The sequence below is a fragment of the Hypanus sabinus genome, chromosome 16, assembly GCF_030144855.1.
Source record: "Hypanus sabinus isolate sHypSab1 chromosome 16, sHypSab1.hap1, whole genome shotgun sequence".
Taxonomy (NCBI): domain Eukaryota; kingdom Metazoa; phylum Chordata; class Chondrichthyes; order Myliobatiformes; family Dasyatidae; genus Hypanus; species Hypanus sabinus.
The window spans coordinates 85429144-85456952 of record NC_082721.1 but is presented as its reverse complement, the minus strand read 5'-3'; the positions used below and the strand labels follow the sequence as shown (position 1 = coordinate 85456952).

General features: G+C 46.8%; 1 protein-coding gene across 1 annotated transcript in view; it reads left to right on the top strand.

Moving 5' to 3' along the window:
* The window catches only part of man2b1 (mannosidase, alpha, class 2B, member 1), a 68998-nt gene that overhangs the window by 7451 nt on the left and 33738 nt on the right, over positions 1 to 27809 (top strand). The window contains exons 3-11 of the mRNA XM_059992335.1: positions 2644 to 2817; positions 7078 to 7271; positions 8493 to 8625; positions 14230 to 14375; positions 16824 to 16940; positions 17738 to 17820; positions 20241 to 20361; positions 22918 to 22996; positions 27187 to 27296. Coding sequence (XP_059848318.1) covers positions 2644 to 2817; positions 7078 to 7271; positions 8493 to 8625; positions 14230 to 14375; positions 16824 to 16940; positions 17738 to 17820; positions 20241 to 20361; positions 22918 to 22996; positions 27187 to 27296 — 1157 coding nt within the window. The remainder of the gene's footprint in view (positions 1 to 2643; positions 2818 to 7077; positions 7272 to 8492; positions 8626 to 14229; positions 14376 to 16823; positions 16941 to 17737; positions 17821 to 20240; positions 20362 to 22917; positions 22997 to 27186; positions 27297 to 27809) is intronic.

The window sequence follows — 27809 nt, the reverse complement described above, 5'->3', positions numbered from 1 at the left end:
GTCTCCCTCCCCATCATCCTCCACGCAGGTGCCGACCCACCAGGGCTGTGTGCTCAGCCCACTGCTGTACATCCTGATCACACGTGACTGCACGGCCAAGCACCCGACTAACCACAGTGTCAAGTTCACGGATGACACAACAGGTTTATCAACAACAGTGAGATGGTGGAAGAGCTCGAGGCCTAGTGCTGGGCAAGTAACATCTTCCTCAATGCCAACAAGACAAAGGAGATGGTTATTGACTTCAGGAGAACTCTCGCCATTCACAGCCCTCTACATCGGTGGCACAGCAATGGAAACCGCGAGCGGTTTCAGCCTCTGGGGAGAGCAGTCCCAGAACACACTCTACACAGTCTGCTGGACCACACACACGGCCTTCTACAGACTTGTAGTGGAGAGCGTCACTGCACGGTACAGAAACTGCACTGCGCACCAGCCTACCCCACCCATCCGGTACACAGGGAAAGGCCAGCAACGTCACGAAGGATCCCACCCACCCTGCTCATGGGCTGTCTGTCCCACTCCCATCATGGAGGAGGCTACATAGCATCCACACCAGGACTCAAAATCAGTTTCTTTCCCCAAGCAGTGAGGCTGATCAACACCTCCACCCTCTAATTCCACCACTACTTTATTTTTTCCTGTCAGAGTCACCTTATGTACAGATACTCCTGTATCTAGCAACACTGTATGCACATAGCACCAAACTATTTATTTATTGTGTTTTTTTATTGTTTTATTTTATTGTTTTGTTCTTTACCTTATTGTGTTTTTGTGCTGCATGGGATCGGATCTGGAGTAACAATTATTTTGTTCTCCTTTGCACTTGTGAAAACTGTCTTGGATCTTAAAAACGAGGCCCTCTGAATGAAATGAGGGAAGAAAATTCCCGCGCACACACACACTGCACACCGCACTGCACACTCACACCGCACTCACACACTCACACCACACCGCGCACACACTCACACCACACACCACACTCACACCGCACACACACACTCACACCGCACTCACACACTCACACCACACCGCGCACACACTCACACCGCACACACACACTCACACCGCACACCACACTCACACCGCATACACTCACACCGCACACACACACACACACACACTCACACCACACACACAATCACACCGCATGCACACACTACACACCGCACACCACACTCACACTGCACACCACACTGTACACTCACACCGCACACACACACTCACACTGCACACCACACTGTACACTCACACCGCACACACACACTCACACTGCACACCACACTGTACACTCACACCGCACACACACACACACTCACACCACACACACAATCACACCGCATGCACACACTACACACCGCACACCACACTCACACCGCATACACTCACACCGCACACACACACTCACACACACACTCACACCACACACACAATCACACCGCATGCACACACTACACACCGCACACCACACTCACACTGCACACCACACTGTACACTCACACCGCACACACACACTCACACTGCACACCACACTGTACACTCACACCGCACACACACACACACACACACTCACACCACACACACAATCACACCGCATGCACACACTACACACCGCACACCACACTCACACTGCACACCACACTGTACACTCACACCGCACACACACACTCACACCACACACACTCACACTGCACACCACACTGCATACCGCACTGCACACTCACACCACACCGCACACACACTCACGCCGCACACCACACTCACACCGCACGCACACACTCACACCGCACGCACACACTGCACACCACACACGCACACAGCACACCACACTCACACCGCACACACACACTCACACTCATACTCACACACAAGTGTATAAGCACACTCTGCACAAGTATATATATACACATGCAAGTCCAAATGGGAAACTCCCAAGAAGGTAGTGGAGAATGACAGAGCCAGGATCCTGTGGCGTTTCCAACTGGAGAAATGCCAGGGCTTCAGAGAGCAGATGGAGAGGACGTGGAAGGTTAAAGCCAGAGTAATCCTGGTGGTGATGGGAGCACTTGGGTCTGTGACACCTGGACTGGATGAGGGACTCCCAACAAACCCTGGGAACAACGCCTGAGATCTCGGTCAGTACTGGGATCAGCAAGGATACTGCGCTGACCTCTCAAGGCCTGCGATTGAGGGAAAAATACACGTACACACCACCCGTAAGGGGTGAGAGAAAATCATATAATATTTGTGTGTGTATAGAGTGGCAGAGGATGAGAGGTGACCTGATAGAGGTGTACAAGATGATGAGAGGCATTGATCGTGTGGATAGTCAGAGGCTTTTTCCCAGGGCTGAAATGGCTAACACAAGCAGTGCTTAGAAATAGGTACCAAAGGGATGTCAGGGGTAAGTTTTTCACACAGGGAGTGGTGGGTGTGTGGAATGCACTGCCAGCGAAGGTGGTGGAAGCAGATACAATAGGGTCTTTTAAGAGCCTCTTAGATAGCTACATGGAGCTTAGAAAAATAGAGGACTACGCGCTAGTGAAACTCTAGGCGGTTTCTAGAGCAGGTTAAAAGGTTGGCAGAACTTGATGGGCTGAAGAGCCTGTACTGTTCTGTATTTATGTTCTTTCTCTCTGTTAGCCAAGACGTACATCCAGCGTGCCGGGGTACAGTACATCCTCGACTCTGTCATCCCACAGCTGCAGGCTGACCCGAGCAAGCGATTCATCTACGTTGAGATCGCCTTCTTCTCTCGCTGGTGGAAACAGCAGAGCGAGGAGACGAAGGACCTGGTGAAACAGCTGGTCAACGAAGGTAACGGGGAAACCGTCTTGCTGGAGCCGAGGGTGGAGGGGTCCTGCAGGTACTAACTCTGGACCGCGTGTCGAAGGTTCCCCTTGTCACTGTGCGTTAGCAATAAAGCCCGCCATTAGACTGAGAAGCAAAATCCTGCAGATGCTGCAAACTTGAAATGAAAATGCTGGCCCATCCCTGAGAGCGGCACAGTGCTGTAGTGGTTAGCACATCGCTTTATGGGTTCAATTCCCACCCCTGCCTGTGAGGAGTTTTACATTCTCCCAGTGTGGAGAGTGTGGTTGGTAGATTGTAAGCTGCCCCGTGATTCCTGGGTGGTGTGGCTGCCTATTCTATGCTGTATCTCAGTTTAAAAAAAAATAGTATTGTGTTTGGTTCTGGTTGCCTCATTGCAGCAAGACTGTGGAAGCTTTAGGGAGGGTGCATTGAGATTTGCTGCCTGGATTAGAGAGCACGTCTTGTTGGGCGAGCAGGGCTTTTTGTTTCTTTGGAACGACGGGATGAGCAGTGACTTGCTAGAGGTGCAAGAGCTGACAAGGGCCATAGGCAGAGTGGACAGCCAGAAACAGTTTTGCTGGGGGGCCAATTGCCAGTACCACAGGACATAGTTTTAAAGTGAGTGGAACCATCAGATGCAAGTCTTTTACACAGTGGCGGGTGCGTGCTTGTGTCTGATACACTGAAGAGACTCTCAGGCACAGGGATGAAAGCAAAATGAAGGTTTATGGGCTGTATAGGAGGGAAGGGTTAGATTCATTCATATTGGTCAGCACATTATCATACGAGGGGTGGTTGATAAGTTCATGGCAGAAAGTTTGAAGTTAATAACTCATCTCCTTCTACCGTAGACCACAAACTTATCAATCACCCATCCGTGGACACTTTCTGGAGGTCCAAGATCCATATCCATGATGCCAGGGGGACCAATTTCCTGGAGGGCAGGTTTGATAGAGCTGTTGGGGAGGGTTTAAACTAGTTTGGCAGGGGGGTGGGAATCAGAATGTGAGTGCAGGGATTTAGGTAGAAGGACAAGGGCATGATGCTAAGAGTTCTGAGTTGATGAGGAAGGACAGGCAGGGGACAGAACATAATCGTAGCCAGTTAAAGGGGTGAAATGTGTCTATTTCAGTGCTAGGAGTATTAGGAACAAGGAGGATGAACTCAGAGCATGGATTAGTACGTGGAACTACGATGTTGTTGATTACTGAAACTTGGTTGGAGGAAGGGCAGGATTGGATGATGCAGGTTCCGGGGTTCAGGTGTTTTAAAAGGAATAGGATGGGAGTTAGAAAAGGGAAGAGAGTGGCATTTCTGGTCAGGGATAGTATCATGGCTATAGAAAGGGAGGACGCTGCAGAGGGAGTGTCCACGGAGTCCGTCTGGGTGGAAGTCAGAAATAGGAAGGGATCAATCACAATGCTGGGAGTCATCTATAGGCCCCCAAATAGCCCTCGGGACACCAAGGAGTAGATAAGCAGGCAGATTTTAGAATGGAGCAGGAAATACAGGGTCGTAGTTATGGGTGATTTCAACTTCCCTCATATTGACTGAGTGCAAGGGGGATAGATGGGGCTGAATTTGTCAGGTGTGTTCAAGAAGGATTCCTGGCACAGTATGTGGACTGGCCAACGAGAGGAGAGACTATACTGGATCTAGTTCTGGGTAATGAACCTGGTCAGGTGACAGACCTCTTGGTGGGGGAGCATTTTGGTGAGAATGACCACAATTCCCTTAGCTTCAGCATAGCTATGGAAAGGGATAAAATCAGATGAAATGGTAAAGTGCTTAACTGGGGAAGGGCTAACTTTGAAGGGATGAGTCAGGAACTAGTGAGAGTAAATTGGAAACAGATGTTCAAAGGGGAAAGCACGGAAGTAATGTGGGAGAAGTTTAGGGACCACTTGAGCTGGGTTCAGGATAGGTTTGTCCCATTGAGGCAAGGAAAAAATGGTAGGAAAAGGGAACCGTGGCTGACGAAACATGTGAGGCAACTCGTCAAGAGGAAAAAGGAAGCATATGTTAGATATAAGAAGCAGGAAGTAGGAGGTAGCCAGGAAGGAGCTAAAGAAAGGACTTAGCAGAGCTCGAAGGGGGCATGAGAAGGCCTTGGCATGAAGGATTAAGGGGAACCCCAAGGCGTTCTATGCATATGTGAAGAATAGGAGGATGACGAGAACGAAGGTGGGACCGCTAAAGGATAAAGAGGGCAACATGTGCCTGGAAGAGGAGGAGGTTGGGGAGGTCCAAATGAATACTTTGCTTCAGTATTCACAAGTGAAAAGGATCTTGATCAGGATGAGGTTGAAGTAGAGCAGGCCTGTGTGCTGGACAATGTGGAGATTAAGGAAGAAGAAGTGCTGGATCTTCTTAAAAACATTAAGATTGATAAATCCCCAGGGCCGGATATGATATACCCCAGGTTGTTGTGGGAATTGAGAGAAGAGGTCGTAGGAACATTAGCTATGATCTTTGAATCCTCTTTGGCTGCAGGGGAAGTGCCGGAGGACTGGAGAATGGCAAATGTAGTTCCCTTGTTTAAAAAAGGTAATAGGGAGACACCTGAGAACTATAGACCAGTGAGTCTTAGATCAGTGGTCTGCAAACTACTGGAAAGGATTCTTAAGGATAGGATCTACGAGCATTTGGAGAAGTACAGTCTACTCATGGATAATCAACATGGCTTTGTGAAGGGAAGATCATGCCTCACGAGCCTGATTGAGTTTTTTGAAGAGGTAACAAAAGAAATTGATGAGGGTAGGGCAGTGGATGTGGTCTACATGGGCTTTAGCAAAGCATTTGACAAGGTCCCTCATGAGAGACTCATCCAGAAAGTCATGAAGCATGGGATAAGTGGAACCTTGGCTGTTTGGATAAAAAATTGGCTTAAAGGAAGAAAGCAGAGGGTAATTGTGGAAGGAAAGTATTCTGCCTGGAGGTCAGTGACTAGTGGAGTGCCACAGGGATTTGTCCAGGGACCCCTGCTATTTGTGATTTTTATAAATGACCTGGATGTAGAGGCAGAAGGATGGGTGAGTAAGTTTGCGGATGACACGAAGATTGGAGGAGTTGTGGATGGAGCTGTAGGTGGTCGAAGGTTACAAGAGGATATAGACAGGCTGCAGAGTTGGGCAGAAAAATGGCAGATGGCGTTCAATCCGGACAAGTGTGAGGTGATGCATTTTGGAAGGACAAACCAGAAGACTGAGTACAGGATTAATGGTCAGTTACTTAAGAGTGGATGAACAAAGGGACCTTGGGGTTCAAATCCATACATCCCTCAAGGTCGCTGCACAGGTTGATAGGGTAGTTAAGAAGGCCAATGGGATACTAGGCTTCATTAACAGGAGAATTGAGTTCAAGAGTAGAGAGGTCATGTTGTAACTCTACAAATCTCTGGTGAGACCGCACTTAGAGTATTGTGTTCAATTCTGGTCACCTCATTATAGGAAGGATGTGGAAGCTATGGGGAGGGTGCAGAGGAGATTTACCAGGATGTTGCCTGGTTTGGAGAACAAGTCATATGAAGCAAGGTTAGCAGAACTGGGACTTTTCTCTTTGGAGCATAGAAGAATGAGAGAGGACTTGATAGAGGTCTACAAGATTATGAGAGGCATAGGAAGGGTGGATAGTTGGTACCTGTTTCCCAGGGCGCCAATAGCAAACACCAGAGGGCATATGTACAAAATTAAGGGAGGGTTTAGTACTTTTTTTTAAGGATTATGTGGGTCAGCACAACATGGAGGGCTGAAGGGCCTGTACTGTGCTGTAGTGTTCTATGGTATGCTCCACGACCACTGAAATAAGTGTGTAAATGTAGGAAGGGACTATGTTGAAAAATAAATGTGCTAGGTTTTCTAAAATTGACTCCTTCTACCTTAGGCCATGAACTTATCAATCACCCCAGTAGACTGAAGAGCTGGTACTGTGTTCTACACTTCTCTGTGCTCAGCAAACCAGTCAGCGTGTGAAGAGAGAGCACTATTGAGTCTGGTCTCTTCGCACGTTATTCTGCTGAGAGGCAGACGCTGTGAAAGGGGACCGACTCAGCAGGTCAGGCAGTATCCATGGAGGGGAGGGGTAGTGGTCAGTCAGCGTTTCAGGTCAAACCCTTTACCAGGACTGAGTGAACAGAGGGGAGATGGCCAGTGACGGGTGGATCCAGGTGAGGGTGTCAGCTGTGTGGGGAAGGGGAGGGCTCCATTTGAGCCAGTGGTTGGATTCTCCAGCCTCTAACCAGAAGCCACTGTCTTGCCGCTGCAGGTAGGCTGGAGTTTGTGAACGGGGGCTGGTGCATGAACGACGAGGCGACCACCCACTACAGTTCCATCATCGATCAGATGACCCTGGGCTTCCAGTTTCTCAACGATACCTTTGGAGAGTGCGGGCGCCCCCGGGTAGCATGGCACATCGACCCCTTCGGGCATTCCCGAGAGCAAGCTTCCCTCTTCGCGCAGGTAGGAGGACCTGTCATAGGGTCAATGGTTTTTGTTATTGCACTGGGTCCGCGGACCATCCAACACTCAGTTGGAGTCTCCAAATCACACTTTTACATCAACAGTCATCAAGCAAGTAAACTTGCTTCTCAGATCTGTATACCCTAAACTTAGTCTGAACATCTACAGCTGTTCACTGAGTTACAACTGTCTGACTTATTGAAAATGAACATTCATAAATGCAAAAGATCAACATACATAAGTTTGTTCCTAAACTGGCAGATCTACAGTACCGTGTAAAGGTCTCTGGCACCTTAGATTTATGTAGGGCCTCCACAGAGCCCTGATCTCAACATCATCGAGGCTGTCTGGGATTACCTGGTGAGGCGGGGCAAACGGGACAGCCAAAGTCTGCAGAAGAATCGTGGCATGTTCCTCAAGATGCTTGCAACAACCTACCAGCTGATTTTCCTTTTAAAACTACATGACAGAGGACCTAAGACAGTTTTAAAAGCAAAGGGTGGTCACACCAGATATTGATTTGATTTCGGTTTTTACTGTTCTTTAATACATTTTTTTTAGATTCAGAAACACAGAACATTTTTACGTGTGCCTAAGACTTTTGCACTGTACTGTAGTTCCCCCTTGCACTCTCGTACGACTTTTAGTAATTGTTCTTACGTGCTTTTCATAACAGCTCTTTACAGTACTCTGGGGGTATCGCAGGCATGTTGAGGGATTTCTGTGTAGTTTATGGCTTGCAAGTACAGAACCTGTTTATTACCCAGGATTACCCTGTATGTGCACGTCCAACGTAAGCCTTTGTGTAAGTATGCTGATTGGTTTCTGGACCGCTGTGACAATTGGCTCCCTACTTCGCACTCTTCCAGTAGAGAGTGATCTGTGTTTCTGCAGCTACACCTCCTGATTTTCACCCCTCGCTCCGTGCAAGTAGTTTGTTAGCCGTTAGAAATTCCTTCTTTAAAAAAAGTCTAAAATTTTAAAACGTTGATTACAGTGTTTTTTTAGAATGTTACAGGGCACGTGATGGGAGTACGGGATAAAAAGGGGAGGCTGTTCATGGTCCACATTTGCTGTGACCTGTGAGGCTGGAATGGCAGAGCGGTCCGGCTGGAAGCTGGGGGTCACCACTCTGCACCGAGCACAGATGCTGTCCGGCCTGATGAGTATTATAGTACCTGCTGGCTTCTTATTCAGATTTATTTCTGAATCCTCTTGCAGATGGGATTTGACGGCTTTTTCTTTGGTCGCTTGGATTATCAGGACAAGATGAACAGGGAATATCTCCGGCAGATGGAAATGGTGTGGCGAGCCAGCGCCAACCTCCCGCAACCCACTGCAGACTTGTTCACAGGTTCACTTCTTGTCATTTACTCATCAAAAAATCTGCAAAGACTCTGGCATTGAAAATGATTTGTCTAGGAGCGATTAGTTAGCATAACTGACTGTGAGAGAATAGCGGCATAGTGGTTAAATTTGGCTGGTATCCAGTGTCCTGATGTACTAACCTAGAGATGTGAGTTCAAATCTCACAATGGAAGTTAAAATCAAGTACTGTCGGCCCTCCTTATCCACAAGGGATTGGTTCCAGGACCCCCCGTGGATACCAAAAAACACGGATGTTCAAGTCCCTTATATAAAACGGCGTAGTATTTGCATATAACCTATGCACATCCTCCCGTATACTTTAAATCATCTCTAGATTACTTATAATGCCTAATGCAATGTAAATGCTATGTAAATAGTTGTTATACTGTAATGTTTAGGGAATAATGACAAGGAAAAAAACTACATGTTCCTCTCGCTCACAACACGAGCAGCGAATGAATGAGACACGAGGTGAACAATGATCAAATGACGAGTAAAACTTGTAATACCTGTACAGTAGTTGTTACACTGTCTTGATTAGGGAATAAGGACGCTTTGGAGGAGGCTCAATAATACTAAAGTCAGGAACTGTGGAGGTTGAGGGTGAGGTTTTTCAAGCACTGAACGTCGAGACTTCAGAACTGCAGATGCTTTAGTTAGAAATGTTGTTATAGGAAGCTGTCTCTTCTTCTCCTTTGCATGATGAAACAAAGCTTGTAGTGGTTGTAGGCATGTTGTTATCCCTCGGGTGACACTGAGGCTTCATTCCGTCGAAGGATCGAACAAATGCTGGAAGAGCACTTACGGGTTTTCTCGATTCACGGTTGGTTGAATTCACGCACACGGAACTCGCGGATAAGGAGGGCCGACTGTAAAATAAAAATCCATTAATTCTCTGCCTTGTTATTCAGAAATCTCAATGGTCCAAAATCTGGTACTTTGTTTCCTGAGTTCATCTTAAAAATGCTGGAAAATGTATAATTCTTCTGTTGTTCAAAGTAAATTTATTATTGAAATGTATACAGTCAGCCCTCCTTATCCGTGGGTTCCACATGCATGGATTCAACCAACCGCGGATCGGGAAAACCCAGAAGTTGAGCATTGTTCGCCTTGCATCTCGTTTGTTTGCTACTTGTGAGCAAGAGGAAGGAGTTTAAGGCCACTAAGGGATGGCTGGCTGGCTATGTATAGCACTACAGCCTCAAGAACTTAAAGATCACGGGAGAATCGGGATCAGCTGATGCCGAGGCAGCGTCAGCGTTCCCAGAAGAGCTACGATGGTTGAGTCTGTACTAAACATGTACAGACTTTTCTTCCTTGTCAATATTCCCTAAACATTACAGTGTAACAACTATTTACATAGCATTCACATTGTATTAGGTATTATAAGTAATCTAGAGATGATTTAAAGTATACAGGAGGATGTGCGTAGGTTATATGCAAGTACTACGCCATTTTATATAAGGGACTTGAGTATTTTTTGGTATCCGCGGGGGATCCCGGAACCAGTCCCTCGCGGATGAGGAGGGCTGACTGTATGTCACCATATACAACACGGAGCCATTCACAGCAAATCCAAGAAACACAATAGAATCAATGAAAGACCACACCCAACAGGACGGACAAACAACCGATGTGTAAAAGACAACAATGCAAAAAGAAAAAATAAGGAATTATAATAAATAAATAAGCAATAAGCATGGAGAACACAAGATGAAGAGGCGTTGAAAGTGAGCCCATAGGTTGCAGGAACCTGTGGTGAGTGAACTCAGGTTCGAGAGCCTTATGGCTGAGGGGTAATAGCTGCACCACCAGGTTCAGGAACAAGTCCTGAGGCTCCTGTACCTTCCTGGTGGCACCAGTGAGAAGGGAGCATGACCTGGGTGATGCTGCTTTTCTGTGACATTGCTTCGTGTCGATGTGCTCAGTGCTGGGGTGGGCTTTACCACGATGGACCGTGTTGTACCTGCTATTTTTAATAGGGTTTTTGTCAGCTCCCGATGCTTCACACCAAATAATAACTTTGTGCTGATCATGATTAATTATTAGGCAAACATGTCATTCACACATTTTGTTTCAGATAAAATACATCAACACTTTGTTACGCAACTCGTAAGTCTAGTTTCACAGCTCTACTGTCGAAGGATGTGTGCTTTGCCCTCTGCTCTACCCTTTATGCACCTATGTCTGTCCGGCTCGGCACAGCTCAAATGCTATCTATGAGTTTGCTGATAATACGACTATTGCTAGCAGAGTTTCAGATGGCGACGAGAAGGTGTACAGGAGTGAAATAGATCCGTTAGGTGAGTGGTGTCACAGCAACAACATTGCACTCGGTAAGAACAAAGAGCTGATTGTGGACTTCAGAAAGGGTAAGATGAGGGAAAACACACCAGTCCTCATCAAAGAATCAGAGTGGAAAGGGTGACCAATTTCAGCATCTCTGAGGATCTGTCCTGGCCCAACATATTATTACAGCTGCAAAGACTATATTTCATTGAGAGTTTTAGGAGATTTGGCATGTCACCAAAGACACTCGCTTATTTCTACAGATGTACCATGGTGGCTACATCACTGTCTGCTATGAGTGGTGGGAGGTGCACAGGATCGAAATAAGCTGCAGAAAGTTGGAAACCCAGTTAGCACTATCATGGGACTGGCCTCCTCATTATCCAGGACATCTTCAAGAAGCGATGTCTCGTTAAGGACCCCCATCATCCAGGGCATGCCCTCTTCTCATTGCTCCCGTCAAGAAGGAGGCAAAGGAGTCTGAAGACTCACACTCAGCGATTCACAAACAGCTTCTTCCCCTCTGCTGTCAGATTTCTGAATGGATGTTCAACCCGTGAACACTACCTCACTACTTTTTTTTCCTCCTTTTGCATTATTTAACTTTATATATTATATATATTTAATACTTTCTGTAATTTAAGTTTTTGTGATGTATCGCAATGTACTTCTGCAACATAAGAACAGATTTCACAACATATGATATTAAAGCAGTGATATTAAACTTGATTCTGATTCCAAAACTTGCTGCTTGTGTTCAGATATCGCTTGCAGTAGTGAAGTTGAACTCCAGCTGGGTTCGATGAGTTTTTCTCCCACTCTTCCGCAATGCTTATTCTCCAGTGGTACAAGTTCCTAGGTGTAGATGTCACTAACAGTTTGTCCTGGCCAGGAAAGCACATCAGTACCTGCACTTCCTTCAGAATCAGATTTATTATCCCTGTTGTTTTGTCACGAAGTTTGTTATTTTGTACAGGAATAGTGAGGTTATGTCCTTGGACCGTTCAGCGGGGAGGAAGCTGTTCCTGAATCGTGATGGTAGTAATGAGAAGAGGGCACGTCACTGATGGTGAGGGTCCTTTCTGCTGGATGCCACCACCTCAAATCACCGCCTCTTGAAGGTGGGGGGGGGGGTGTGCCCATCCGGCTCGTTGAGTCTGCAGCCTCTTGTGATCCTGTGCACTGGTGATTCTATTTCAGGCAGAATGCACTCCACTTTACGCCTGTGGAAACTTGCTAGCCTTTGGTGACAGGCCACACCATCTCCTCACTCCTCAAGAAATAATAACTTTGTGGCGACTATACTTCATTAGGAGTTTAGAGATTTGGTATGTCAACAAAAACACTCTGTACCATGGAGAACATTCTGACCGAAAGAAGCTGCAAACGCCGTCGTGGGTACCAGCCTACAAAGTACCCAGGACATCTTCAGGGAGCGGTCTCAGAAAGACAGCGTCCATTATTCAGGAACCCCAGCTCCCAGGGCATGCCCTTTTCTCACTGTTACCATCAGGAAGGAGGTACAGAAGCCTGAAGGCACACACTCAGTGATTCAGGAACAGTTTCTTCCCCTCTGCCATCCGATTCCTAAATGCACATTGAACCCATGAACACTACCTCACTTTTTAAATATATATTATTTCTGTTTTTGCATGATTTTTAATCTATTCAATGTAGATATACTTTAATTAATTTTTACTTTTTTTCCTTCTATATTATGTATCGCACTGAACTGCTGCTGCTGAATTAACAAATTGCGCGACACATGCCGGTGATAATAAGCCTGATTCTGATCAGTTCATTATGTTGGGCCCAGGACTGTTCCTTTCAGATGTTATTACCCAGGAACCTGCAGCTGCTCTGCCAGCCCCTTGATGAGGACTGATGTGTGTAGTCATGATTTCTCCTTCCTGAACTCCACAGCCAGTTCTTTGGTCTTGCTGACACTCAGTGCTAGGTTGTTATTGGAACACTACTCAACTCACTCCCTCACTGCTGTGCACCTCCTCGTTGCCACCTGAGATGATGCCAACAACAGTGGTGCCATTAGCAAATTCATAGCTGGCATTTGAGCGGTGCGTAGCTGTACAGTGAATAGAGCAGTAGGTTAAGTATGCATCGTTGAGCTGTGCCTGTGTTGATTATCAGCAAGGAGAAGGATAAAGATTTTTTTCACTTTTCTACTACCTGGGTGTAGCTGTGCATGAAATGATCTCCCTGGGTGGTATGCATGCTTTTCACAATAAACTGTTTACCGATGTAACAGGGTGAGGAAGGTTTCTCCTCTACTTAATGAACCGAAGGTCTTTCACAACCATCCCATAGTTTTGCAGACACCATTACTAATATGAGTAGTTTTGTTTTCAGATTTACATAATTAAATGAATTGGCCTGTTGCTGTGGTTGGAAGTCCTGGATAATTATTCCAGGACCTGAATTACTATTCTAGTAATTTAGTTGCTGTGTCATTGTCATAGAATAATACAGCATTGAAACAGGCCCTTTTGCCCAACTCATCCATGCTAACCAGTTGGGTGTAAGTATGAAAGTTTGTTATCGGTCATGTTTAGTCTCTAGTGCCAGTGGGGTTGGTCATTGGCTGGTGCTGGAGGGGTTGGTGTTAATTATTGGCTAGTGTTGGAGGGGTTGGTGTTGGTCATTGGCTGGTGCTGGAGGGGTTGGTGTTGATCATTGGCTGGTGTTGGAGGGGTTGGTGTTGGTCATTGGCTGGTGCTGGAGGGGTGGATGTTGATCATTGGCTGGTGCTGGAGGGGTTGGTGTTAATTATTGGCTGGTGTTGGAGGGGGTTGGTGTTGGTCATTGGCTGGTGCTGGAGGGGTTGGTGTTGATCATTGGCTGGTGTTGGAGGGGTTGGTGTTGGTCATTGGCTGGTGCTGGAGGGGTTGGTGTTGATCATTGGCCGGTGTTGGAGGGGTTGGTGTTGGTCATTGGCTGGTGCTGGAGGGGTGGATGTTGATCATTGGCTGGTGTTGGAGGGGTGGGTGTTGGTCTTTGGCTGGTGCTGGAGGGGTGGGTGTTGATCATTGGCTGGTGTCAGAGGGGCGGCAGTTGGTTATTGGCTGGTGCGGGAGGGGTGACAATGTAAAAGAGAATGCCTAGGACAAGTATGTAGGGTTTTCTCCTTCACTGTGGATACACAACAGCAAGGAACCTGTGCTTCAGATGAACTGTGTGAAAAGAAGTGATGTGAAAAACACCAGGTTTGGTTCTGACCTTTAGCTCTTTGTTTCAAGGTGTACCTCCTGACCACTATGCCAATGCTTTTAACGTTTTTACTCAGGTGTTCTCCCTAATGGATATAACCCTCCTGCGTCGTTGTGTTGGGACGTCCTGTGTTCAGATGAACCCATCGAAGACGATAAAAATTTGGAGGAGTATAATGTGGATGAAATTGTGCAGTATTTCCTAATAGCTGCGCAGGAACAGGCAAGTATTCATCCTGGCGCGTGGATTGATGGAGCCGTGACGATTGGAGTTACTCTTGTGTGACTGGCTCTGGCCAGAATATTTCAACCAGGATAGTAGCGGCCATGACATCGAACTTTGCTCCTAACAGATACCCTTCAGGGTGACCGTAGTAAAGTGGTGCAGTCACAGTGCTTTCCTTAGTCAAGTAGTCAAAAATCTGACTAGTATCACCACAGACTGCTCAGAGGCATCACTCATGCACACCGGTTCTCCTTCCCCTTCCCAGTGCCGGTCACTCTTCGCTAGGTCTTACGACAAAGCACAATAAACTCAGGGTGCATCTGTTCACCTCCAGTCCTCACAGTGGGTGGCATGAGGGTCCCATGTCACAGCTTACAAAGTTCATTTTTATACAACTTTTTATCTGTTCTGGCTGCAGTCTTGTTCGGCTTTAATTCATGGCCATGCAGTCATGTGCCCATCTCCCTTTAGTTACACAGTGATCAGAACATGACGTGCCTTCCACCACGTACTCATTTAACATATAGCAAAGCACTCTGCGATTATACAGGTTTCATTTTGTCATGTTACAAGATTAACTACAGAGAAACATAGAAAGCCTACAGCAAAATACAGGCCCATTGCCCCACAAAGCCTGTGCTGAATATGTCCTTACTTTAGAAATTACCTAGGGTTAACGATAGCCCTCTATTTTTCTATACATAAACAATTGTATACATAAAAATACATTAAAAATTCAAAGTTTTTAATATGTTTCCACATTAGTATTTGATGCCACTCCCGTCAGCATTGAATTTGAGAGTTAAACTTAATCCTTCTCTTCGTAAGGAATGAACCTTCGACTTTCTCAGTTCTTTGTCTCTGACCACCTCATTCGTAATGATGCCCTACACAATGTAAAACTGGCAGGGTGAGCAATGGGGGCCAGACTGGATGCTAGGATAGTTCTACCTATCAGTCAATCATTTGGGGCATGGATATGAGGACTGGAGGTGTCATTCAGGATTTCAGGAATTATAAGGCTTGGCTAGACGACAGTCCAAATCAAGGCGATGTGAACGTCCTATACACAGGTCAGACTTCTGACTGCACCTTGTTAGTGGTATAGAGTTGTCTCTTTCCTCTCCAGAAGCGAAAGGCTGGTTAGAAAAGTGCGGTTGCTAGAATGACAGACGAACACTCTATCCTGATGGGCTGAATGGCCTGAATCTGCTCCTATGGTCGTGGGGCTCTCTGGTGCCCACTTTCTCCACCTTTCACTCCCACCCCCTCTGGTCTTTCCTCTGAGGATCCTCACCATCTCTCCTCTTCAGGTACGTGTCTGACTCCCTTGGTAGATCCCCACCGAATCTACTGGCCCTGCGCTTTCAGTGCTCTGGCGATTAACCCAGGATACTTTCAGCAGGAATTGCCCTTTGCACCAATGTTGTCTGCTTGCTGAAGTGCCGCATTTTGCCTCTGGCACCTTGTCTCACCTTGAGATAGGCGTGGAAAAGTTGTGTATAAATTAGCCAATGGAGGCACAGTAGTTAGCACAATGCTTTACAGTACAGGCAACCTGGGTTCAATTCCCACCACTGCCTGTATGTCCTTCCCCCCCCCTTACTGTGTGGGTTTCCTCTGGGTGCTCCGGTTTCCTCCCACAGTCCAAAGATGTATGGTTGTTAGGTCTATCCTAAAGAAGGGTCGCGGCCCGAAATGCCACTTCCATAGATGCAGTCTGACCTGCTGAGCTCCTCCAGCGTTTTGTGTGTTGTGTTACATTGGTCATTGTAAATTGTCCTGTGATTAAGCTTGGATTAAATTGGGGAGTCACTGGCTGGTGAGGCTCAAAGGGCCAGAAGGGCCTAGTATCACAATAAACAACCCGTGGAAATGTGAAAAGCTGCCTTTCAAGTTCTGCAGTTCAAGTGTGCATTTTGCTCAAATGAAATAGTTGTCTTCCCAGGTAGCAGTCCAGACGAAACCCGCCTTGTGAGTCTGCCCCTGATATCGGGCAGGTCTGTGGAAGATAGGAGAGGAAACTCATAGATTAGTTTGTTACAACGTGCAACTAAATTGTAATGGTTTTTCTCACTGAACAAATCATTAATGCCTCTGTCCTTTGGGTAACTTTGGTGAAAACTTTGAATCGTACAGCATTCCTGATAAAGTTTCCTTGCCTCATACTCCAAGTCTTTTACCCTTGTTGTGCACTGAGCAGTTTCAGCTTACTTGTCTAGCACGCTTGTGACGGTAAATATTCAGTCAAACTCCCACCTTCTCGAGCTCAGACCATCCGAGAGCTTGACATAAAGTCGAGTGTACAATCGAGAAGTAGGTGAGCCCCAGGCGATGTTGGTGTTCCCAGGAGACGGCAGATCTGAAACTCTCCAGGGTTTTTGGGGTGTTTTGTTGTGATTGTGAATGAATGTTTAATGGAGTATTTCTGTCCTGCGTTTTAAGGCCAGGCATTACAGAACTGACCACATCATCATGACCATGGGATCGGATTTCCAGTTTCAAGATGCAGGCATGTGGTACAAGAACATGGACAAACTCATCAAATACGTGAATGCTTGGGTAATGTCTCCTGTCCACTTGTGGTCTTATTCGGATTTCTGAATTGAAGTCTGATTTATTTATCACTGGCACACATAGAACAGGCCGCCTCTGATCCTTGACCCTGGGCTCTCAGACCTCAGTGTCTGGCCCAGATCGCAGACTCAACCTTCAGGCCTCTACCCTTAACTCCCTTAGGAATCAAGGACCTATGAATATCTGTTTTAAAATGCACACCCGATGACTTGGCCTACACAGGCTTCTGCGGCAACAAATTCCATAGATTCACCACCCTCTAGCCTAAAAAATTTCATCTCTTAGTTTGAAAGGAACGTCCCTTTGTCCCTGGATTGTGTCCTTGGATCTGAGATGCTCCCACTAATGGAAGCGTCCTCTCCACATCCACTCTATCCGGGATCTATCAGTGTTTGATAGGTTTTGACGAGATCCTCCTCCTCTTTCCAAACTGCTCTGAGTAAAGGCGCGGAGATGACAAGCCTTTCATTCTCAGGATCATTCTGATGAGTCTCGTCCGGAACCACTCCAGGGCCAGCACAACTTTGCTTGGATACGGGGCCCAACATTGCTCACTATATCTGGATGTGTTGAGAATGTGCTTTGGGAAACTAGTCTGCTGTTACCCAACAGGCATAATGGTCTCCATTGTCCTTGGCCTGGACTGGAATTGATGTTGGAGATTCTCTGAGGCCATCAGTTTGCTGGGAGTACTCAGGCAGCTGGTGGGCTTAGCGTGTTAGAACACCTTTGTGTGTTGGATAAGTGTATTCACTGGAACCTCTCCATTTGTTTATCAACAGCAAAGTAAAGGGAGCAAAGTCAATGCGCTGTATTCCACACCTTCCTGCTACCTACAGGAGTTAAACAAGGCAAATCTCACCTGGTGAGTTTCGGGCTGTTTTTCTAACCTCCTCCCCTCGCTCTTGAAAGCACTGAACTCCTTACAGACCCATGGACGTGTAGGCCGTAGAAGCCTTGAGCAAGATGATAAGAATTACTCATTGGGTAAAGATCAAGTAGTTTGTAAATGGGAAGTATTGTTGTTGATTACTCAGCTCTTTGATCAGCCTCTCGTTGGTCCAGGCACAAGGTGAGGAAAGCTGAACACTGGGGAACTTTGGTAACTCAAAGTCCCCTGTTCTCCTGAGCTCTCCACACATCTCAACGCTCACACTGAACCCCACGTGTGTTGTTTTCTTTTTAAGTTCGGTGCTTTGGAGAACTGTACCCTAAACGCCATAGCATATACACACAGTGGCAACTTTATTGGTGCAGGAGGTAACTCATAAAGTGGCCTCTGGGTATATGTTCAAGGTCTTCTGCCGCTGTAGCCCATCCACTTCAAGGTTTGATGTGTTGTGCATTCAGAAATGTTTTTCTGCACACCGCTGTAGTAACACAATCTTATTTGAGGTTACTTCCTATCAGACAGAACCCGTCCGACCATTCTTATCCAACCTCTCTCACTTACAGGGCATTTGCACCCACAGAACTGCGGTTCACAGGATTTTTTTTGCTTTTTGCACCATTCTCTATAAACTCCTGAGAATGTTGTGTGTGAAGATCACAGGAGATGAACAGCCTCTTAGATACTGAAACTTCCCCATCTACGGACAATCATTCCACGGTCAAAGTGACTGAGGTCACATTTCTTCCCCGTTCACTGTTTGGTCCGAGCAACGACTAAACCCCTTGAGCATGCCTGCATGCTTTTATGCATTGAGTTGCTGTCGCATGATTGGCTGGTTGGGCTGGTGTACCTAATAAAGTGGCCACTGAGTGTGTGACAAGCAGTGTAGACAATGTACCCGGCCCAGGTTGCAGAGCGTGCACTGTGGACAGAGAGGTCCGTGGCTGGTAGGTGGTCAGTGCTTCTGGTGCACATGGAGGGAGGGGGTTTAATGCTTCGCTGCCGCTTGTGTGAATAGCGTAGGGGGGATATTTGGGGCTTCTTTGTTTCTGTCATTCGTTCCATGGGGTCTGCTGTTTTGTGGATGTCTGTGAAGAGTAAAAATTTCAGGTTTTATACTGTGTACACTCTCTGATATTAAGTGAACCTTACAACCCTTGCACAAGGTGTAGCACCTGCTTAGCCCCCGATCAGGGTCACGGGAAGCCCTGGGAGCAGGTGGTGGATGGTCGTATGAGCAGCCGGTGCAGATCACAAGTCCTGGTTACATGACCACTGATGCCAGGCAGACAATCTCTGAAAAGTAATAACGATGGCTGGCATTACCCGTCTTGTAAAGACACTGCCCGGAAGAAGCCAATGGCAAAGCAGCTCTGCAGAAAAATTTGCCGAGAACAGTCACGGTCATGGAAAGACAATGCTTATTCGTGTAATATGACATGGCAGATAACGAATGAACCGTGTTCACTTCAGGTCACCCCTTTGCAGGAAGGGTGTGGGGGCTGCAGGAGGGGTTCATCAGGATATTGGACAAACTTGGGTCATTTTCTCTGAAGCATCAGAGGCTGAGGGAATACTCGAAAGCTGTACAAAGTTATGAGAGGCTCTGCTAGGATAGCTAGTCATGCCTGTTCCCTGGGGGTGTTGGTTTAAGTTGAGGGGGGAAAGTTTAAAGGAGATGTGGGGAGGGCATTTATTTTTACAGGGAGAGTGATGGGTGTTTGGAATAGACGGTCCGGGGAAGAGTTGGTAGCAGGTACAATACTGGTGTTTAAGAGGCTGTTAGACGAACACTTGAGCGTGGAGCAGAGAGCGTGGGATCAAGTGCTGGCAGGTGGGATTAGTTTCATTTGGCATCACGATTGGCACATTATTATGGGCCAACTGGCCTGTTCCTATACTGTTTCATGTTTTATTATGGTACACTAATGCTGTGGCCTTTCACGAGACACGGCATCACTGCCAACATCAGCGTTTATTTTCAGCCCTTGGTTGCTCCTGAAGTAATAACTCTGCTGAACTCGTCTACAAAACAGCCTCGGGTCAGAAAGTTGGGTCTGGAGTCACATGAAATTGCATAGGGACAGCAGATCTCTGCCGGGCAATAGTGAAAACAGGAAGTGGTTTACAAATGTCCCCTTGTTCCACATAGCTATCAGTAAAACTCGATTCAATTGTGAAACCCAGATGGGGATTTGATCCCGTTTCCAGCAACACAAACAAGGCAGTGATCCTACACAAGATTGATATGAGTCAGCATATTCTTCACTCACATTGCTGGCTTTGTATAAATTAAAGTAATAAAAATATTGAAAATGTAAGCGATGATAAGATCACTACATGATGTGAGAAGCAGCGTATAATTTCAGTCTTTGTCCCACTCTCCTCCGCAGGTCGGTCAAGACTGACGACTTCTTCCCATACGCGGACGGTCCCCACCAGTTCTGGACGGGTTACTTCACCAGCCGACCCGCGCTGAAGCGATACGAGAGGCTGAGCAACAACTTCCTACAAGTGGGTGGGATTTGTATGTACAGGGCCTAACCTTTGGACCCGGGATATTGGTCCTGGTTTGAAGCTGAAGGGTTTCATCTGGAGACGAGAGACCGTTCTGAGTTTGGCCCCCAAGTACCACACCCATTTCCAATTCCATAATGTACATCACCCCACCCCCACCACCCACCCCTGCTAATGAACCTCCCGTCCTTTTCTCCAGACTTGAGCGAGTAGAACGGTGAGGTAGTGTCCGTGGACCATTGGCAAAGGGGAAGATGCTGAGTGTGGTCTTTCAGGCTCCTGGACCTCCTCCCTGACAGTAGCGTCCAGGATGGTGGGGTCCTTAACGATGGATGCAACCTTCTTGAGGCACTGCCTTTTGAAGATGGTTGGGAGGCTTGTGCCTGTGACAGGCCAGGCTGAGTCTACAACCCTCTGCAGCCTCTTGTGTTCTTGTGCATCGGAGCCTCGGAACCAGGCAGTGATGGTCTCCACCGTACATCTGCATGAAGTTCGCTAGTTCTCCTCAAGTGAGCCTTTGTCATGATTGTACCATTACGTTGGGCCCAGAATAGTTCCTCTGAGATGTTAATGCCCAGGAACTTGAAGCTGCTCACCCCTTCCACTACTGACTGTTCACTGAAGACTCGTGTGTTCTCCCAACTTCCCATTCCTGAGATTGGCTTTATTTTTCAATCACAGATTTATTTAAATATTTTAATTTGATCAATTTTTAAGTTCTTCAGCTGTGGTTAGAATTGACCATATAACAATCACAGCACGGAAACAGGCCATCTCGGCCCTCCTAGTATTTAAATCGGCCGACCTTGTGTATTTAAATCAGTAGCCCAGCACGTTGAGTCATTGGACCAGTAACTGTCATGACTGCCATTATGCTCTTGACTGAAGATGTTTCTGTGGAGCACTTTGCTGCGTTAAAGGTCCAACGCAGAGGGAGGCCTCATTGTAAAGTGAATCGGAAACATTCATGAACTAGGAGTGCATGTGGGGTGATGGGCTGAGGTTACCTCTGGGTTGGGGTGGGTGGAGGAGAGACGTGATTTCCTACAAAGTGTGTGGTGTATATTTGACATAGAACACAGGATGTTCAGCCCACAATGTCGTGCCAAACAAGCTGAAGAGTAAATCAAAAACACCCAAATGTTAATCCCTCCTACCCACACCTTGTCCATATCTTTCCATCTTCCTTACATCCACGTTCCTGTCCAAGTGTCTCCAAAAAGTCTCCAGTGTATTTGCCACTACCACCATACCAGGCAGTGCATTCCAGACATCCACCCCTCTGAGTAAAGAAAACTTGCCCCACACATCCCCTTTGAACTTGCTCCCTCTCACTTTCAATGCAAGCCCTCTGGTATTAGACATTTCCACACTGGAAAACATACTCTATCTATGCCTCTCATAATCTTATCAGACCTCCCCTCAGCCTCTGCTCCTCCAAAGAAAACAATCTGGCCTCTCACGAAACCAGGCAGCATTCTGGTAAACCTCTTCATTATTCTAATGGAGGCCATTCAGCCTATCAAATCTGTGCTAGCTCACACCACTCTCCCTCCAGCTATACAAGGGGGAATTTGCTGTGGTCATTTCACCTGGCAGTCACAAGTCTGTAGGATCTGGGGTGGAGCCGGAGCCTCTGATGGAGTCGTCAGCACCAGAGACCCGGGTTTGATCCCGACTTCCTGCACTGTCTGTGTGGAATTTGCACCTTCCCCCTGTGACTGTGTAGGTTTCCTCCCACGTGCCAGGGACCGGTAAGTTATCTGCCTGTTGTAAATTGCCCCCAGTGTTGTAGGTGAGTGAGATAATCTGGGGGATTTTATGGGATCGTGGGCAAAACAAGTGGGATAAGTTGCAATAGTGCAAATGGAGTTTGATGGTTAGCATGAACTCATCGGGGCAAATGGCCTGTATCTTTCCATGACTCTGTCAAGTATAATATGGACAGTGGCAGAGGTTGCAACGAAACCAAGCAACGGACCAGAAAGTACAATGGGAAGTGATGGATACATCACCGGCAAAGCCCTTCTCAGACTGAGCACATTGACATGGAGTGTTACCACAAGCAAGCGTTACCCATCATCAAGCACATAGGTAGGAGATAGAGAAGCCTCAGGTCCCACACCACCAGGATCAGGAACAGTTATTACCCTACCACCATCAGGCTCCTGAACCAGAGTGGATATCTTCACTCACCTCAACACTGAACCAATTCCATAAACTACGCACTCACGTTCTCAGTATTATTTATTTTTGTTTTTTATTTGCCTAGTATGTTTCTTATTGCACGTGGGCTATCTGTAGGTCTTTGTTCATGTATGTTCTTTGTTTATTCTACTCTATTTCTTTATTTTCCTGCAAATGTCTGAAAAAGAGTGAATCTCGGGGGAGTATATGGTAATGAACTTACTTTGAACTTTGAGAAGTCACTGGATCTATCAGGCAGCTCAATGTTACGTAAGGTCACCCATGTAGGGGAGATCCTGGAGCCTGTATTGAGAAAACTGGAGATGTTCTCAGGTCAGAAAGTTACTGTGCCCATTCCCTTCACAGATCTGCAATCAGCTGGAGGTCCTGGCAGCTTCACACGCTCACAACGGCCCGTATGGTGTTGGAGACAGCTCTGTGCTGAGTAAGTGTATTATTGTCACATGTACCAAGATGCAGTGGAAAGCTTGTCTTACACACCAGTCAAATCACTACACAGTGCATTGAGGCAGCACAAGGTGAGACAATAACAATGCAGAATGAAGTGTTAAAGCTACCGAGAAAGTGTAGTGCAGGTAAACAATGTTCAAGATTATAATGAGGTAGATTGTTTGGTCGAGTTCATTTTACCGTATGAATGTTTATTCAAGAGTCTTATAAAAGTAGTCTTTGAGCCTGATTTTTTAAAATAAATATTTATTGGAATTCAGCATGGAATAGTCCCTCCCGGCCCTTCAAACCCCCAATTTAACCCTAGCCTAATCACAGGACAGTTTACAATGATCCATCGACCTATCGACCTGTCTTTGGACTGTGGGAGGAAACTGGAGCACCCGGAGGAAACCCACGCAGACACAAGGAGGGTATACCGTCACGTACCCCGTGACTGGGTTAAAGAACCAGCAGAAATGGAAAACACTTTGGAGTCTGGTATTGCTGTAAACTAATAATGTTTATTAGTAACTACACAGTACAGTAGTATAAATGCAGATATATCGAACAGGTTAGCAATGAGATATATGGAAATAGGAACAAAACTAGGCTCTTTCAAACCTAGGGGTAAATGGGTACAGTCTTACGATGATGAAGAGAGTTCAGTTCAGTTTGTGGTATATAGTTGAGTAGCGTTAGAGAGAGGTGAGAGGTGCCTGTCGATCTTCCTGTTGTCTTCTAAAGTCCTGATGCGGTCACCGACTATGACCATGATATGTACGACCGTTCTTCAGTGGTGGAATTATCACCCAGGCAAGGGTGGACACACAAATAATTCCCCACCGGTCGCACCTGTTCACACTGTGAGCCACTGATCGATTTCCCAGAATCGATCCTCTGAAACTCCACCTTCCTGTGGGTGCAACCAAGCTCGTTCTGTGTCCGCACTGCGTGTCTCCTGGTGTGTCTCCCTGTGTCCCAGCGGGCCTGCTTTTTATCTCCGCATGTTGGACACCAGCTGCCCATCAACCGGCTCCGCCCTCCTCTGCAGGAACTTTACAAGCAGGCAAGTGACCTCAGGGAAATGTAAACAAGCTGGTAGAGAAACCATAACATTAATCTTTCGAGCAGTTTCTGTCTGTCTCTCTCTCTCTCTCTCTCTCTCACTGCGCTGGACGCCTCCCTCTCTCTCTCTTAATAGCAGCACAGTTCATAGGGTCTATTCTGGACCCCGTTACAAACCAGGGTTACCCGTGACAATACAAACTCCTTACAGGCAGCAGCAGGAAATGAACCCGGGTCACCGGCACTGTAAGCATTGTGCTAGCCACTATGCTACCAAGCCAACCCACACACGATGCATGCTTTCAGGCTTTTGTATTTCTGCCTGTTGGGAGGGGTGGCCAGACGGGCGGTGCTTTGCTGAGGTAGCAGGAATTAGAGTAGAGGCTGGTTTCTGTGTCCACAACTCTCTGCAGTTTCCTGCGGCCACTTGCAGAACAGTTGTGCATCCAGATGAGACGCCTCCTGTGCTGCACTGGTAAAAATTGGTAAGGATCAACAGAGATAATGTCAAGTTTCTTTGTCCTCATGAGGAACTAGAAGTGTTGGTGAACTTTCATGGCAGTGACATCAACGTGGTTGGACCAGGACTGTCTATTGATGATGTTCACACCCGGGGACTTGAAGCTGTCAACAATTTCAATCTCAACATTGCACACATTAACAAGAGTGTGTGCATCCCCCTTCCCTAAATGAACTCACTAAGATGTTTGTTGGATTAGAGAGTATGATCTTATGAGGAGAGGTTGGACATACTTGGGTCATTTTCTCAGAGGCTGAGGGAAGACCCGAAAGCTATGAGATGGGTAGTCACGTCTCTCTCCTGAGGTAGAAATGTCAAATACCAGAGAGTGCAGGTTTCAGGTGAGGGCAGGAAGTTTAAAGGAGATGTGGGGGAGGGCATTTATTTTTGTGGGTGTTAAGAATAGATTGTCTGGGGAAGTGGTGGGAGCAGATATAATACCAGTGTTGAAGAAGCTGTTAGACCATAGGTGTCAAACTCAAGGCCCGCGGGCCATATCCGGCCCGGCGTACAATTATATCCGGCCCGTGAGATCATTTTAGATAGATCTATTATTTTAATTATTAATGGCCTGGCGATATGAAGCCTATGATTGTAAGTTAATATCAATCATAAAAATAATGCTTGCTCAGCAGTCTTCTTCATAAGAAACGGAATTTGTGAAGTGAAACACTTTGTAGTTATAGCAGAGACTGAGACACATGAGAACAGGCTGAAAAAACGGAGGCAATGAAAGCTGCGTTCGCACGCGCCTGACTGATCCGGCCCGCATGAAGCTGCATTTTGCCCAATCTGGCCCGTGACCTAAAATGAGTTTGACACCCCTGTGTTAGACCATGGGTTCCCAACATTTTTTATGCCATGGGCCCTACCATTAACTGAGGTTCAAAGACATGAACATGGACTAGAGGGAGATGGATCAAGTACCAGGCATTTGGGATTAGTTCCAACAGGAGCTTGTGCACCACCCCCCTCTCTGAAGTCGATGATCAGCTCTTTGTTGACATTGAAGGAGAGGTTGTCAAGACAACATGTCAGCATCTCCTTCCTGTGCTCCGACTCATCGTTACTTGAGATACAGATGATGTCATCTGTAAGCTTGCTGGTGGAGTTAGAGTAGGATCTGGCCACAGGGTCGTGAGTGTCCAGGGACTAGAGTAGAGGGGGAGCACCAGTGTTTAGAATAATCGCGACAGAGGTACCGCTGCCTATCCTTATTGATTGTGTCCTGGTGGTCAGGAAGTCAAAGATCTGGCTGCAGAGGGACATGTTGTCTCCCAGGGTCCAGTGTTGGCCCCAAGTTTCCGTTGGTGTTAGTGAGCTAGTAATGTAACATAAACAGGGTGTGTGGGTGTCCTCCCAATGGCTCCACCATTCAGATACAGTAAGGAAACAGGCCCTTCTGCCCAAACTTTCCATGCTGACCTTCCAAGTTAACTACATTATTCAAGATATATGGATGTGTCTCTACTCAGATTTAGAGGGGAATTTGTAGATATAGTGTATTTGGCTTGAAAGAAGGCATTTGATAAAGTGCCAAGGGAAGATGAGGTACTGGGGGAGGTGTGTTAATGTGGAAAACAGAGTCACAGTTGATGAGTACCTTTCAGACTGGTCCTTAAGCATCAGCTCTTGACCCTTATCAATTCACTACATACACTCAGTGGCCACTTTATTAGGTACATCTGTTCATCTCGTTAATGCAAATATTTAATCAACCAATCAGGTGGCAGCAACTCAATGCGTAAAAGCATGCAGACATGGTCAAGAGGTTCAGTTGTTGTTCAGACCAAACATCAGAATGGGGAAGAAATGTGAATGGTTGTGTCATCCAAGCCTGCTGATGACAAAATAGTGATTGAGAGGGCATGTTGCAGTGAGGGTATTTGGACTACACTGAGATGTGGATGGATTAAGTGGGCAAAAGTCGGGCCATCGGACTCCAGTGTGAGGCCGTGCAGTTCAGCATCAGGAATCAGAAGGCAGTTACCTCGATGGAGAGAGACTGCAGAAGAGTGGAGTCCAGAGGGATGCAGGGGACACCATGTTGGCATGAAGCCTTTATGCAAAAGGGTTGGAGGTTGAAACTAGAGAAGAACTGTTACAGTTGTTGCTCAGGCTTTGTTTAAGAAAGCATATGCTGCCACTGGAGGAGACTAGGAGAGTTTCACCTGACTTGGAGACCTTGCACTCTGCTCCCTTCTCCAGGCTATTAATGAGACTCTTGCATATCCATGTACATTTTGGAATGTGGGAGGCAGCCGGAGCACCCGGAGGAAACCCACGCAGTCACCGGTTCCTGGGGGTGGGTTTGGATTCCAGTGCAATGTTTCCAGACTGGAGCAGAGAGCCACAGGCAGGTGCGACTGGCTCAGAGTTTATCTCTGTGACTAAGGAGGAGACAGGTGACGGGTTCTGTTGCTGTTCATTCTGGGGGTTTGTTTCGTAGATGTCTGTGAAGAGTAAGAATCTCAGTTTGTATACTGTGTCCATTCTCTGATATCAGATTGATCCATTTGACTGTCAGGTTCTTTTCTCCCTTGAGGTGGTTTAAGAACTGACCTGTGATCACCCACTAACGCTGTTGTTGAACATAGGGAAGGCGATGGGGGTGCTTCAGCACCACGACGCAGTGTCTGGGACGGAGAAGCAGCACGTTGCGTATGACTACGCCAAGAGACTCTCCAAAGGCTGGGATCAGTGTGAGGTACGCGAAGCGCTTCCCCAACGTCAGAATCAATATCACCGGCATTTGACGTGAACTTTGTTAACTTGGCTGCAGCAATACAATGCCATACATAATCGAAAGAAATACTGAATATATATAACAGAGAAAACTATATTTCTAGAGCAAAACTAGAAATAAAAAAGTAGTGAGGTAGTGTTCACAGGTTTAATGTCCATTCAGAAATGGGATGGCAGAGAGGAAGAAGCTGTTCCTGAATCGTTGAGTTGTGTGCTTTCAGGCTCCTGTACCTCCTTCCTGACAGTAACAATGGGAACAAGGCATGGCCTGGGTGATGGGTCCTTTGACGGATTTTGCCTTTCTGGGGCATTACTCCTTGAAGGTGTCCTGGATGCTGGGGAGGCTAGTACCCGTGATGGAGCTGACTGATTCACAACTCTCTGCAGCTTATTTCAATCCTGTGCAGTACACCCCCCCCCCCCCCCACCGCCATACCAGACGGTGACGTAGCTCGTCAGAATGCTCTCCAGGGTA